The 14,809-nt window shown below is 40.3% G+C and overlaps 1 protein-coding gene across 1 annotated transcript; it reads left to right on the plus strand.

Annotated features, from left to right (window-relative positions):
• The first annotated feature begins 4,278 nt into the window (after positions 1-4,278).
• NUDT5 (nudix (nucleoside diphosphate linked moiety X)-type motif 5) lies at positions 4,279-13,587 on the plus strand. Its single transcript, XM_009882946.1, has 9 exons — positions 4,279-4,382; positions 8,032-8,099; positions 9,237-9,289; positions 9,993-10,100; positions 10,591-10,686; positions 11,667-11,768; positions 12,184-12,192; positions 12,920-12,973; positions 13,254-13,587. The coding sequence occupies exons 1-9, from the start codon at positions 4,320-4,322 to the stop codon at positions 13,361-13,363; spliced, it is 663 nt and encodes a 220-aa protein (XP_009881248.1). The 5' UTR covers positions 4,279-4,319; the 3' UTR covers positions 13,364-13,587.
• The last annotated feature ends 1,222 nt before the right edge of the window (positions 13,588-14,809 follow it).

The following is a 14,809-nucleotide window of genomic DNA, read 5'->3' on the forward strand; positions in this document are numbered from 1 at the left end:
GGTTTCCTTGAGACCACGGGTGTCCTCGGGGAAAGCTGCCGGTGTTTTTCCCGCCTAGCGAAGCTTCGCTTTTCTTGCTTTGCATGTGCTTGTGTGGGGTTTCATCAGCGTTGTAGCGGAGCTCTGTGGCCACAGAGCTTCCCCTCTCTCCTCAAGTAGGGCTGCAATTCATTTTGTTTGGGCGGAGGAGTTAAGTAATTGCTGAATAACCTGTTTTTTTTAAGCCCTGCCGTCGTCTCTGTGGCTGTGTGTCGCCTGCGTGGAGGGCCAAGTCGTGTTCGTCCGGTGCTTTCCTCAGGTGCTTCCCCGTCTGCCCTCAGCGGCTGTCCCACCGGGCCCCCTCACACATCAGTTGTCCGTAGGGTTGGTATCGACACGGAGATGCTGAAAACCCTCTTCTGCTTATGCAGGATAGTCTTTGTTGTTGTTGTCTGTTCTGCAGGACGTGAACCAGTTATTTTTCCGTATTTTATTTGATGCTGACCGGGTCATCTGCACTGCTAAATACTGTGATAAGAATGACATGTTTTCCCCGCTGTTTTTTTACCTCTTCCTCCTATCAACTTCTGCTAATGAATTGATTTTGTTGCTCGAATCATATTGCTGAAATGCAAGTGCGCTGACTGATGGTAACAAGTTTAAAGTGACTTAGAAGCTTTTAGTGCTGTTTTTCTTCATGACACCTATCTCAGCATTCTGTTGGTGCAATCATGCATAACACATTTCCAGTGTCCCCTTCTTTATAAGAAACACAGTATTTTGTTTTATCTTGAGCTTGCCTTAGGACACCATTGCTGGGCTTCCATTAAATCTGGTTGCTGTCAGCTGGGATGTGTAGTTTGGATCAGAGAATACCTTTTGAGAAGTGATTTAGAAAGGCTAATCTCTATCGTGACTTGGATAGGTTAATGTAAAGCCCCGGTAGCTTGGCTGTGCTCTAAGCTGATTTGTGGGCCTCAGTTGGCTTAAGATTTTAGCTCCTGGGAAGGGTAATTTGGAACCTGTAGAATGGTTGGATGTTGCTTTGAAAGGAAGCCCCTCAATAAAGGAATAAGCAATGGAAATAAAGTTATACCTTTTATAAATGGTATGCCTTTTTCAGGTCTGAGTGTGACCTCCCACATGAAATAAATGGAACAAATAGCATGATTTGCCAGCAATAGTCTGTGATACTAGCCACAAAAATCACTGGAGAAGGTAGAAGTGGGCCAAACTTTTTTTTTTTCCCATAATTTATAGTTCAAGTGCTGTTGATTCATGCTAAGAAGGGTGATAAATGTGGACGCTTTGACATATTCTTAAGATTGCACTGATAACTAGCAAAACTTTATATTCATAGAGTTGATATAATCATAAATCAAGTAGTCAGGTTCCTAGGCTGCTGCGTGAGCTGTGTTGCGTTTTTCACTCAAATGATGCAGTGGTAATTTTATGAGATGGAAGAACCTTCCTGTCTGAGGGCTGCGAGACAAGATTTATTCTGAAACCTAACACGGGGCTTCAGAAACCTAACATTGTAGTGTTAAGTTTAATTTTCAGTTGCAGCTAATTTTGTTTATGAACAAAAAGTGTTGCTACCCTTGACAGTATGACTAATGTGAGATACCAGAATTGCAGCCTTCATTTAACCAAGTGGTACTTCAGCTTTCTAACAGCAGAAATTCTCACTTCTATACAGTCAACGGAATTTGGAAAAAGTTACTTTTTTGGTGGAACTTTTAAAAATGGAACTCATACATAGAGTTATTGCACCCACTTGTGGAGAAGATGAAAACTACAGAAGTTGAGATGGATGAGTCTTCCTCTCTCCCCTTTTCACCTATTTTAGATTTTATTGATAATTCTAACCACTGAAGCTGTATAATTTTTGTTAAGTTGCAAGCCACCCTTGAATCTCTCTGCTGCAGAAGAGAGCAAGCTGTGTTGAAAAGAGCTTCTACCAGGAGATGAGGTTCTAGTGTGTATTTGTAACTGATATAGGTAAATATTAATACTGTTGTAGAAGCTGTTACTATAGCTGCTTGTGGGATTTAGGATACAATTGGGGTAATACACGTTTGAGAAAGATACGCTGACACTTGCAAGCTTATTTTGGATAAGTATGATCAATGGAACAGGACTGCCTGTGAGGGGATGGTTTAACAAGGATACGGTTCGCTGTCTGCTCTCTTGATATGTTTATATTGTGAATCAAAAATACTATAATTCTTTCCAAACATAGGTGGATTTGTTGTAGCTAGGTATGTGAGGTTTTTATATTTTTAAAGCTGGTTAGTTTGGGTGTCACACAGAGCCTCCTTTGACTGTTTCCTCTGGATGATGAGGAACCTCTTGGAATTGCTATGCTGGGCTGTGCTTCTTTTGCCTAAGTTTGGTGGAAATCCTGATCTTGTATCTTAGAGCCACAGCAAGATACCACGGCTGTTGTCCAGGTACAGCTCTTCAATTCTAAGTGAAGAGAGTTTGAGACATTTCTGGCTCAAGAACAAATGGTAAACAGCTAACTGAACTAATCTGGGATAGAAATTGGAAGATAAGCAAGTGAAGTTCTAGAACAGTTTTTCATCAAGTGGTAATAAGGTAGATAGTAAACCTCTAAGATTTTCGAAAGAACGGAATGGGATTTAATAAATCAGGGTTCCTTTTTAGGATTTATGTTACATAAAGACAATTTGAATGATTGACCACTATGACCTATTTCATCCAACAAGATTGTCTTAAGAAAGAACCTGCCCTGTGTACACTTGGAGGAAACAGTTTTATATATGTTAGTTTTAATCCTGCTGATAACCAGAAATATTTTGTACTACCTATTTCTCCTAACTACTTTGTGCAATTAAATGCAAAACTTATGTGTAAGGGAGCTGATGTTTCTGCATGCTCTTAAGTGTTTCACAAATGTGCAGTAGAAAGGGTTGTCGAGCATTGGAACAGGCTGCCCAGGGAAGTGGTGGATTCACCATCCCTGGAGGTATTTAAAAGACAGGTAGATGTGGTGCTTAGAGACACGGTTTAGTGGTGGTGTTGGCAGTGTTAGGTTGATGGTTGGACTAGATGATCTTAAAGGTCCTTCCAACCTAGAAAATTCTATGATTCTATAAAAGCATAAAGATGAAAGTGCTAAAACTGGGTATGACAGAGAAGGTGGTCACTCACTTCTGGTACTGTTCATTGCTAGAGATCTCACAGAGCCTTACTAAACCCTATTTTAAGTCAACAGAAAGATTCCTGTTGACTTTACAAAAAGTTTATGACCATCAACACTAAGAGTGATTGAGATGTTTAAGATTACCTCATCTCTCATGGTGTTTAAACTGGTTTGCTTCTTTGTACTGTCCTTTTGCTTATGATCATGCTGATTTTTGGGACTTCAGTATTACAACTTAATATCAGAGTTGAGCTTCCTTGGAATAAGGGTTTCTGTGCTGAAAGTGCCCCGTAGCTCCACAGTGAGACAGGGAACTAATGGTGAACCTCTGAACACATCATAATTTCCTGCTGCCTGGTGTGCCTTTCAGCTAGAAATGGTTTGAGAGAACAATCTTCTCTTCCTAGGGAGCGTGAGGATGTGGGCTGAGGCATTGAGCTGCAGGTGTAGAGTGGGGCTTTGGGCACATATTCAACTGCCTTTTGCATGGCGTTATCCACATCATTCCCAGTAAGAGAGGCTGACACGCTTTGGTCACACTAACTCCACGTGCCACCTAGACTTGCAACACATGGGTGACTTTTTGACCTTGTTTTTTTGGGGAAGGATTGAGTCATTTACGTGTTTGTTTCTGATGTGTGTAAGGTGTCAGTAGGTTCTAGTTCTGATTCTTTCTCAATAGCAGACAGTTTTTACTCCTGCAGTCCTCTTGGTATAAGATATTTTTTTTCTGCTTTCACAGGGGAGTGCATAGTCATGTTGTGGTAATGCTGTGTTGACAGAGCACTTCATCCAGATCAGAATGAAACAATTTGTCTAAAATGGATCACTTTTGTCTCTGCATGTGTCTGACCTTTGAATAGTTTAGGAGGGTGTCTTCAGCCAGCATAGCTACTCGGCAGCTGATAGGACTATTGCAACTATGTAGGTCAGGGATTTGACCCAAACTTCCGCTTCTCCTTTGAATTATTTGACTCTGAATCCATCAGGTGGAGCTGAAAACGTGAATTGCATTTGCCATCACGTGTCCCTAACTTTCTCCAGCAAGTTTTATTTGTTAATTTAGAATGCAGAAATGAACCTTTTAACTTTACTCTGAAAGCAAATATTGACTTTGTTTCATAGTAATCTGGACTTTGCACAGGAGGGGAAAAGCCTAACATTCCTGAAAATGGCAGCTGAGACATCCACAGAAGTTCCCAAAACTGCTAGACAATTCGTCCTTAAAGAAGAGGTATAGCATGCTTGGTTTCGACACATGTTTTGTTGTTAAATAACAATTGTTTGAGAGTGATCAGAATGTTTGTGAGTGCAGAGTAAGGGTTGCTATAGATGCTGTATGTTTGTAAAATCTATTCAGTAGACAAAACACTTCTTTCTGATGGTCAGAGAGTTTAAAAAAGGTGGCATTTCTCTTTGTTGAAATAATCATACAAATTATCAATGAAGAGAGAGAAATCTGTACTGTTGCATTATTTTAAGCTTCTTTTTTTAGGATTTTGTAGCTTTTTTTTGTATTGTCTGTTAAGGGTGTTTTCAATGTTGCTGATACCTCTGAGAGACTATGGAAATGAGTGGATGGTGAAACTCAGCCTCGATTCCATTCCTTTAGGATGAACTACTAAGGGTTGCCTCAACATTTAGGATTGTACCTTCTTTGATGCTTTCTGAAAGGGTTTGAATTTAGATAATTGCATTCTAAAGACATTAGTAAGTAAGTAGTAAGATTTTTTTCAAAAATATTGTGCTTGCATTCTCATAGAATCAGAAAATACCAGGTCCTGAGGAAGGAATTTGGAGGTACTTCTGGGTGCTTATTAGGAGCGCTTGCACCCTAATTTAAACTGCCTATATTTGTTTCTGTTCTCTTTTAAGTGAATTCTTAAAAGTTAATCTTTGGTATTAAAGGTAGGTTTGGCAACAGCATCGTGCTGTTGTTATAACACAAATGTAGTTTCTTTTATCCAGCATGCCTTCCTTGGAATGAACACAGTCTTGTAATTTCTTTAGGTTTCAAGGTGGAAAACTTTTTCAGGAAAGAAGAGACTCACTTTGGGCTATATTTATGGCTTTTCCCTTTGGGTGTTTTTTTAATATGAATATTTCTTAAGCATAAAGGGTTTCATTTTTTGTAAGCTTTTGGGGTTTTCTATTAAAACCTGTGTTTTTTCAGGTAACATTTTCATTTTATCCCCCCCCGATACTGCCTTTTGGTTCTCTTTGGAATATTGACACAAGAGTGTCAATTGGTGTCATTGGAAATTTGTAATTAGATCTTACATATTTCGTTTTTTCAGTCATTTTGTGGGATTAATACAGCAGAGTATTTACTGTGCCTCTGCCAGTGGGCATTATATTGCAAGTGGTTCTGTAACTCTTCAGTAATTACGTGGTCTGATGTTGGAATATCTTCTTTCATGTAAATAGCAGCTGATCTTACTTCCTTCTTCCTGTTTCTGGGAACCCACAGTCAGGCTGTTGTAAGCAAAAGCAGGTATTATTTGCCCATCAAAGTAATAGATAAAGGAATAAAAAATAAATTATTCCAAAACTGAGTATGGTAAATGCAACACATCCTGCAGAGCATCCTTAGGCCCTAAATAGGGGATTTAGCAAAGCAGAAGTTATGCTTCTGGGAAAGCTTCCACAGGATTTAATTGTGCATCCGGTGAGGCAGGTGACAAAATTCTCTTTTTCTTCTAGGGAAACCTGGCAACTTTCAGTTTTCTCACCCTGCAGGCTGTTAGCAGCAAGGATTTCACCTAACTTTGGAGGATTGTGGAACACTTCCATTGTAAATATTTATGCTACATGTCCTGTAGTTTTTAATTATTGCTTTATGACAGTAGAGGCCAAAAGCTGTACTTAAGAATATCTGACTAAAAACAGGACACTTTGATGTTGTTTGTTTTGCACACATAAAACCTATGTTTTTCTTCTTTTTTTTTTTCTTTTGTCTTTTTGGAGCTTGGATAGGTCCAATTTCTTACAGACTAGGGATTTCTTTTTCCTCTAAGATTTCTGGGGACAGTGGTGTTTGGATTTCAGCCATGTTCCCCTTTCTGCTTAGCAAATGGTAACTTGGTGACAGGGGTAATGATGTGCCGGTTCTGATGAATGCTGCAGCAGTATGGACCACGATCAATAATCTAGTCCTTTGTGTTCTCTGCAATGTTTAAAAAAATTCATTAACACAAAACATTTGGCTGTGTTTACTTAACTGAAGTATATTTATTCCTCTCCTTGGACAACCAATGAAACATGATTTTCATCTATTTCTTTTTTGGATCTTCCTGTACTGTAGTTCTGCAGTGATGTAGGAGTGAATGCAAAGCTATTTAAATAGCACCTGAATGCTTCCAAATGGAATTACTTCTTGTACCTGTAATGATCATAATGTACTTCATCTTCTCCTTTCCTGCTTCTCTTTAATGGCTTTGTGGTCACAAAAACAGAAGAAAGCCCTTTTGAGAACATATAACTCTCCTTTCCAATTCCTGTTACGTGGAAATTTTATAATTTCCAAAATAAATGCCAAAACTCTTACATGTGAAATAGGTGTAGCTGTGTTTACAACCGTAGGAGTGCTATTGTTATTTCAGTTGCCTATCAAAATAATTGTTCTGAAGAACACATTTTAAGAATTATGTGAATTCATCTAGCTCAGTTATAATTTACTGGACATCTGAATCACTTCTGATTTGCTTTCTGCCTCCAGCTGATGCGTACTGTGCTTCTGTACTCTAGTTATAGCTGCATCATATACTGCATTTCATTTCTCTGTATTCTTTTTCTAGTTGGTGAATCTCTCACTTTTATTTTCAGTTTTCATCTACGTGGCCACACAGGCCCTATTTGCTCATTTTCCTGCACTGGAGGATTATAGTGTGCCAACCACATGAAATGCCTCTGGGACTTCATCCTTTGCTACAATTTAATGTTGTGGGTTTTTTCACAGATTGTCTTTTCCCCTTCCTTATGCTTGCTCTGTTGCTGTCAGCAGCGCGTCTCATTAGACAATAGGAAGTAATTTGTTCATCGTACTGATTACTTCTGATTACTGTGGTCAGACCTATGGCCAACTTGATAAAAAATTTTGGAGACAAGCTTCTTGGCTGCCTATACCTTTAGCAAAGCTTAAAATACAAGTTGCATTAAAAGAAGTAAACTGCTGGACTAATACCTAGGGATTTTTCCTTTTTAAAGGAGTTACATAAAAGATGAGGAAACATCACAGGGCAAATAAACTCATTTAGCTCAGGAAAGACATTTTGTAATAATGTTAGTGCCAAGCATTCAATCAGCAGCTCTTGGAAATCTTAAAAGGGCAGGTATGTATCACTGCTCGCAGTTACAGAAAACAGCGGTTACACAAGGCTACGGTGAGATCACGGCAAGAAAAGTTTCAAAATAGTTTGGTTTTCAGTCTTGCATGCTTAGCTGTTAGGCCATGCTCTCTGATAAGTGGGCACTTATGATTACCAGCGTAGCTAAAGTCTGTGCAGACCAGTTACCCTTTTTTCTTTCTCAGCTGAAATGTGACCTTTGCAAAATCCTTCTAAAAAGATGAGGACTTTCCAGTACACAAAATCCCCCTGAATTAATTAATACTTGGTTATAAAAGTCAAGTTAAGAAAAATTACTGGACTTATTTTCTATTCTTATTCAATAACTTGGGGTAAATGTTGGGGTTTTTTTTTTTCCATATTAGCTACAGGAATGTTGTTGCATGTTCCTGCATGTATTCTGATGCTGAGATTTTGTCTTCAAAAGAATACAAAAATAGTTGTGTTGTTTTTCCCCTTAGCCCCCAAATATCTTTGGGATTGATCTTACGATCAATCCCAAATACGATGTATTTAACAAAGAATTCTTTATTTTAGGTAATTGTAGAAAGAAAATGGTTGAAGCTTGAAGAAACAACTTACACTGATCCCTTTGGTAAAACCAGGTAATTGCCTCTCTGGCATTTCAGACTCCTGTAATGCTCCCAATTGTACGGCCTAGCCCCAGGCTAGAGAATATGAGCATTACAAACCTATTGCTCAACACCAGATGAGATCTATTCTATGTGCAATTCCTTTATAGTTATACTGTTCAGAGGAAAAAAAAAAAAACCCAACTCTTACTCTAGCAGATGTGCTAGCATGTGGGATCAAATTTGGCTCCTAAGGCCTTTTGGGCAGATTGGACCCTGGTTTACTTTGCATTTTCTGTTCCTTGTAAAGACGCTGTGCAGAACCGAGTTCTAGCTGTGCAAATAGACTGTGATGATCAGAGAGTCCGTCCCATGGCTTTTCTGGTTCTTCATTAAGTGCTTCTTTTTCCTGCTAAAAAAAGATGGTGCTGGATCTTGCATACTATTGACAAGTTACTGTCCTCTTCTATATTATCACGCCTGTCTGATTCTTTTCTGTGCTTTAGTGGTGCTGTATTTGTCTAGATGTAACACCACGGCTTTACCTCCCTCCCCTTACTCTATTAGATTCTGTACTGTTTGCTATTTTTTAAAAGGATACTTTGCTGATGAACTGGGAGGCACTAGAGAAAACAAAGATTGGAGCTTTTGTGAAAGGATTTTTATTGCTGATGGATTTTTGGTTTTTTAGTCATCCCATTGCTTATTTTGAGAGACAAGCTTTGGTCTTCCTTGCCTTTGTGCTTCTCATGTGCTCAAGTAACTCTTAGTTCACAATGACACTATAAACCTTACGCAAAAGCAAGATAAAAGATAGAACACATTCAGTCTTGTTACGAAACTGTCTTTCAAAATCTGACATGTTTAATATATAAATTGCTTTGTTTTGTACTTTTCCAGAATCACTTTTATAAGACTTGCCTGTTCTGTAACCATCATTTATGTCTTTCTCTCTCCCTTTAAGTAGGCAAAACAAAATGATACTACAGATATTTTGTAGTGCCAGTACATGACAGGGCTTGCCTAAGGCCAGCTGCTTTCTTATGAGGCCTCCCTGTATGTTGGTGTATTTTCCTTTTAGATTACAGTAGCAAGGGTAGAAGACTTACAAATTAAATTGCTATTGTACCTTTTACTGTATTCATTTGTTCTTTTCTCTGTATTAAACAGAACTTGGGAAACTGTAAAGCGTACTGGCAACAAAAAGGGCATTTCAGCTGATGGTAAGACATTGGTCACTTTTTTGTTTTCATTTTTTCCTGTGAAAGTTCTTCTGATAAACTCACAGTGCAGAGTTAGAGCCGCTCTATTTCTGAATGAATGTGGATGCAGAACAAACAGCTCAGCAGCGCTTGCTATACCCCTGAGCAAGTGTGTGCTAATGAAATGCTGACTTCAGTGCTGAAGAAACAGAACCTCCCCAGTAGGAGTGTTCTCCCAGGATCATTGTATTCACTTTAGAGCAATGGAGCAATTTCAAAGACACGATGGGTGCCCTGACAGTGAGTAGCTCACAGACTGGTGAATTGGGTCTGCTGTTACAGGCTAGGGATACAGTTCTCTGCGCAAAAAAGACATGGTTTAGCCATGAAAGGAGTGTAGGAGGGGCTTCGATACAGTGGCTTCAAACAGTCTGTGCAGGCAAGAGAGCCCTTCCTTACATATTGGTGGGCTGAGAATCAATCTCTCTTGGTACATGTGCCTCTCACTTGCTGAGGTACTTTGAAGACCCCATTTTGGGCTTTTATCTCTCACCACCCATGATATAAAGAGCTTAAATTCATCATTCAGGATTCCAGAGCAGGCATCTAAATGTTTAATGCTCAGAGTAACGGCGCTTGGCTTCCTTTCTAGATCTAGCACTAAATACTCACTTTCTGCTATTCTCAATTTCTATGTACTTATGTGTTCACTCTCTATTTGTAGGTGTGGCAGTGATAGCGGTACTACAGAGAACTCTCCACTACGACTGCATTGTCCTGGTGAAACAGTTCAGGCCCCCAATTAACGGCTATTGCTTGGAATTTCCTGCAGGTAAGTGACTGAAACATTAAGGTTAGTCACATGAATCTGACAGTTAATTGTGTTTAGATGTGCTCAAAGTGTCGACCTTAATGAAGTAGCTCTAACCAGAAAATCATGGTGAGCTCTGTAGCTCAGTCTGCTATTTAAAAATAGGAGTATTTGATAATGAAGAATACAAAATAAACATAGTTCCTTCAGCAGATTGAAGACATTTTGCACAGTAGCCTGCTATTAGAATACTGTGTTTCCCTCCACTGCTCCTTTCTGTAAGAGCCGAAGCATTTGGCTTCATGAGAACGTTCATGTCATTCCCTGGGAAGGTAGCATGCTTCTGTAGATAATCAGTTGAAGACATGGGCAGCAGCGTGATGAATCCTGCAACTGGCATCCTTCTGAATGCCTCAGTTTATCCCTCTGTAAAGCTGGATTAGGTCTCAGGATGGATATTGGGGGTAAATGCTAACTTTTACATTGTTCTTGTGTAATATTTATCTTGTAGGCCTCATTGAGGAAAATGAGACTGCAGAAAGCGCTGCATTGCGAGAGTTGGAAGAAGAAACTGGGTACAAGGGGGAGGTCGTTGAATGTACTCCAGGTCTTTGCTTTTTTTTCATTTTTCAAAAGCTAATTCTGTCTTTGACTCTAAAAGTCTAAAATGCTCTAAACTAAAGGAAAAATTGATGCAGAAAAGTCTACACAGATCAGCAGAGAGTCGTATCCCATGGCTCTACCAATGAGACTTCGGTCCTTTCTGAGTCAGTTGCTGAACTCCTGTTAAACATATAGCGCCAAAGCAACAGTTTGATGTCTGTAGGGGAAAACTTTGCTATTAAGATCCTTTGCACAAAAGCGAATTATTCAAGCTGTGATTTGGCATTTTAGTATAAAGGTCTAAATTGCTGGACTTAACGTGAACAACATCCATGAACTTAGGGAGAAAAAATAGCTGCATGATGCAGTCACCCTCATGTCAGCTGTGGGGAGGTGACAGTACTCAGGTTCTCCAACTGGAAAGAGAATAATTGGAGTAAATCCAGAGATCCTTTGGAACGTGAATGTTGCCAGTCCAATGCTTCCTATGTAAAACAAAATGGAGGCAAAAGGAAGATCATAAATAAAACTTGAGAAGGTAGGCAGAAAGGCAGAAAGGCAACTTACATATGATCTCAAGTAAATGTCTAATATTAGAGTCAAGACTTGGCTCTTGGGTACAACTGCATGCTGGGGACTGACAGAAATGGAGACAGGTGATGGCAAAATTAGACTTGACTGGGCTGAGGAAGGCTATAAGGGGTTTTTAGCTTACAGTTTAATCTTCAGTCTATGGAATGGTAAATAAACCTAGGTGCTGAAAACAAGTCTTAAAAGGAATCTGTAAAACAGCTGAGAGTTACAGAAACATTACTTTTAAAAACTTGTGAAAACAAACTTTTCACAACTCTTCCAGCACGAACATAGGCCAAATATATGGTCTCCTGTTGTATCAGATATATTTCTGTGAAAGCTTTTATTAAAATATCAAAGTCCCTGACTTCTGCTTTTGAAAAATAAACCTCTTGGTGTGCTTGTTGGCAGCTCTCTGCTTGGATCCAGGTTTGTCAAACAGCACGACACACATTGTGAGTGTCACCATTAATGGAGATGATGCTGAGAATACAAGACCTAAGCAAAAACTTGGTGAGTTTTGTACCATTTATTTAAAAATTCCAAGAAGATAACAACAGAATGTGTTTAAAAGAACTATCCCTACCACTGCATCTCTTCTGTCCCAGTTGATTTAGATGCTGTATGTCCTTCAAATCATATCCTGCAGTCTAAATAAGCAGAGCCATGTTTCTCTGCTGTATTCACTGGGGAGGCCTGGATGTCACGTGTCAGGTGTTGGCACATCCAGAATGAGACATTTAGGTGCCAAACTTCAGTGAGGGCCATGAGCACTTGGGAACCTAGATATTCCTCTTAGTTGTGGCTTGGCCCTGGAAGTAATTAGTGTCAGTCACAATCAGTCAGCTATTGAAATGCTTTTTAGTTGTAAACTGTAGTGTATTTCAAAATCCTTAACTTACTACTTTTTTTTCTTTTTAACTTGCAGATGATGGAGGTATGTTACGTAGCTGTGTTCACAGTGACAGTAAGGTCAAGTGTGATCTTCACATGGCAAGTTTTACTCAGAAAATGTCAGTTAAAACTGTTTTTCATTTGGGCTTGGTTAATCTCCTGACCCTAATGCATGAGATTGGCTTTAGCTTAGACATGAAAATTCCTGGGGGGCATTATCGCCTCAATTATCTTCAAGTTTTGCACCTACATCACCAGTATCTCGGGAAATACAAATTACCGCTCCACAACAGCTGTCAATCAAGCCCCAAAGACAACAGATTCAGATAGACAGGGGAGGTATAAGCCAGCACCAATTCATCCAGAACAAACCCTTTGTCTTTGTGCTCTTTTGGTCTTCAAATGCATCTACAATCTCTTACTGTACCAATATAAGCCAAACGGAAGTCCCCTTCAGCAGTGTATTTTCCATTCTCGGAAGGATTTTCTCCCTTCAGAAGGGTTCTTATCCTCCATAGCTGTCAGCTACGCTGTTTTTCCCAGCTCCTTCCCCATTTCTTTCTACCAAACCTGTTTTTTAATGACCTCAGTCACTGCCTTCCCCTGTTTAATCAGTCTCTTTGCCATATAGGAAGGCTTACAGCTTTTGGATGGTGATGAGCGTTAAGCCAGTCTGTTTTCCCTTCTAAACTGTAAGGAGGATGCTGAGGTAGACTCCCTCTACTGTTCACTAATTTAAAGCTGCATAAAATTTTTTCCTTCTCTCCTAGAATTCGTGGAAGTTATTTCACTTCCAAAGAATGACCTGCTGCAAAGAATTGACGGTAAGCGCTTTCTGACACATTAAATGCCCTAGTGTGAGCTTCAGGAAAGCCTTAGCTTCTCTTCTCGTAGCTCCTTGTGACATTTCTCTTCCCAGAATACTGTATTTTCAACAAAAAGCTATGAGAGACGTGGCCAGGTAACGGAGTTAGTGATAGCATTAGGTGTAAGCATTAAGAATTCATCTGGAATGCTATATGTCTTTGTTTTAGTAAAGGACTTAAATTTCTGTAGAGAAGAAGTTTTAACAGCATCTCATAATTATTTTCTTTTTATTTTCAGAACTCATAGCAGAAGAACATATTGCAGTGGATGCCAGGGTTTATACTTATGCATTGGCCCTGAAGCGTGCAGCAGAAAAACCGCTCCAAGTTCCTTTTATGAAGTTCTAAAAATTTAGTTGAGAACTGCCCGATTCAGATGGCTTAGAAGTATAACTCTTCTTGTAACAAAGGTCCTTAGCTTTACTTGTAGAGCCAAAAAAAAAAAAGCATTTGTAGGAATGATTCTGATATTTTTATCTGGAATTATGTAACTGACAAAAAGCATTTCTTCTAACTGCTCCGTCTATCAGCCTTGACAGTATAATCATAATAAAAATGCTGCTTAATTTTCAGCACGGCTCATTTCTCACAGTATTCGTCATCACGCTTACGTTTCAGTGTACGGAAGATGCTTCAGTAACTGTAGTGGGTGTTGTAACACCGCCTGCTCAAGCCGAGGAGGCCGGCAGGGAGAGCGCGCGTCTCTCTTGTCCTCAAGCAGCAGCAGTTCAACAACTGTAGGTAATTTTGTGCAGCAGGAGCCGCAGAGGGACAGTGTGCATGCCCGGGGTGCGGGGTTTGAAACTGCAGTGTCAGGAGCTGGAGTCTGGAGGGAGGAAGACTTTCCCCTGGTTGAAGAGGATCAAGTTAGAGATTGATTAAGTAAACTGGATGTTCACAAGTCCATGGGGCCTGATGGGATGCACCCTTGAGTGCTGAGGGAGCCGACGGAAGTCATTGCTGGGCCACTCTCCATCATCTTTGAGAGGTCCTGGAGAACAGGCGAGGTGCCTGAGGACTGGAGGAAAGCCAGCATCACTCCAGTCTTTAAACAGGGCAAAAAGGGTGACCCAGGAAACTACAGGCCTGGAAAGATGATGGAGCAGCTCGTTCTGGGCATCATCTCAAAGCACCTGGAGGAAAAGAAGGTTATCAGAAGTAGTCAGCATGGATTCACCAAGGGTAAATCATGCTTGACCAATCTGATAGCCTTCTATGATGGTGTGACTGGATGGGTGGATGAGAGGAGGGCAGTGGATGTTGTCTACCTTGACTTCAGCAAGGCTTTCGACACTGTCTCCCATCATATCCTCACAGGTAAGCTTAGGAACTGTGGGTTGGATGAATGGACAGTGGGGTGGATTGAACAGTGGCTGACAGATAAAGCTCAGAGGGTTGCGGTTAGTGGTGCAGAGTCTAGTTGGAGGTCAGTAACTAGTGGTGTTCCTCAGGGGTCGGTACTGGGTCCAGTCTTATTCAACATATTCATCAATGACCTAGATGAAGGGATAGTGTACCATCAGCAAGTTTGCTGATGACACAAAACTGGGAGGAGTGGCTGACACACCAGAAGGCCATACCACCATACAGCGTGACCTGGACAGGCTCGAGAGTTGGGCAGAGAGAAACCTTATGAAGTTCAACAAAGGCAAGTGTAGGGTACTGCATCTGGGGAGGAATAACCCCATGCATCAGTACAGGTTGGGGGCTGACCTCCTGGAGAGCAGCTCTGTGGAAAGGGACCTGGGAGTCCTGGTGGACAACAGGATGACCATGAGCCAGCAATGTGCCCTG

The sequence above is a fragment of the Charadrius vociferus genome, unplaced genomic scaffold (genome assembly GCF_000708025.1).
Source record: "Charadrius vociferus isolate BGI_N301 unplaced genomic scaffold, ASM70802v2 scaffold32, whole genome shotgun sequence".
Classification (NCBI taxonomy): Eukaryota; Metazoa; Chordata; class Aves; order Charadriiformes; family Charadriidae; genus Charadrius; species Charadrius vociferus.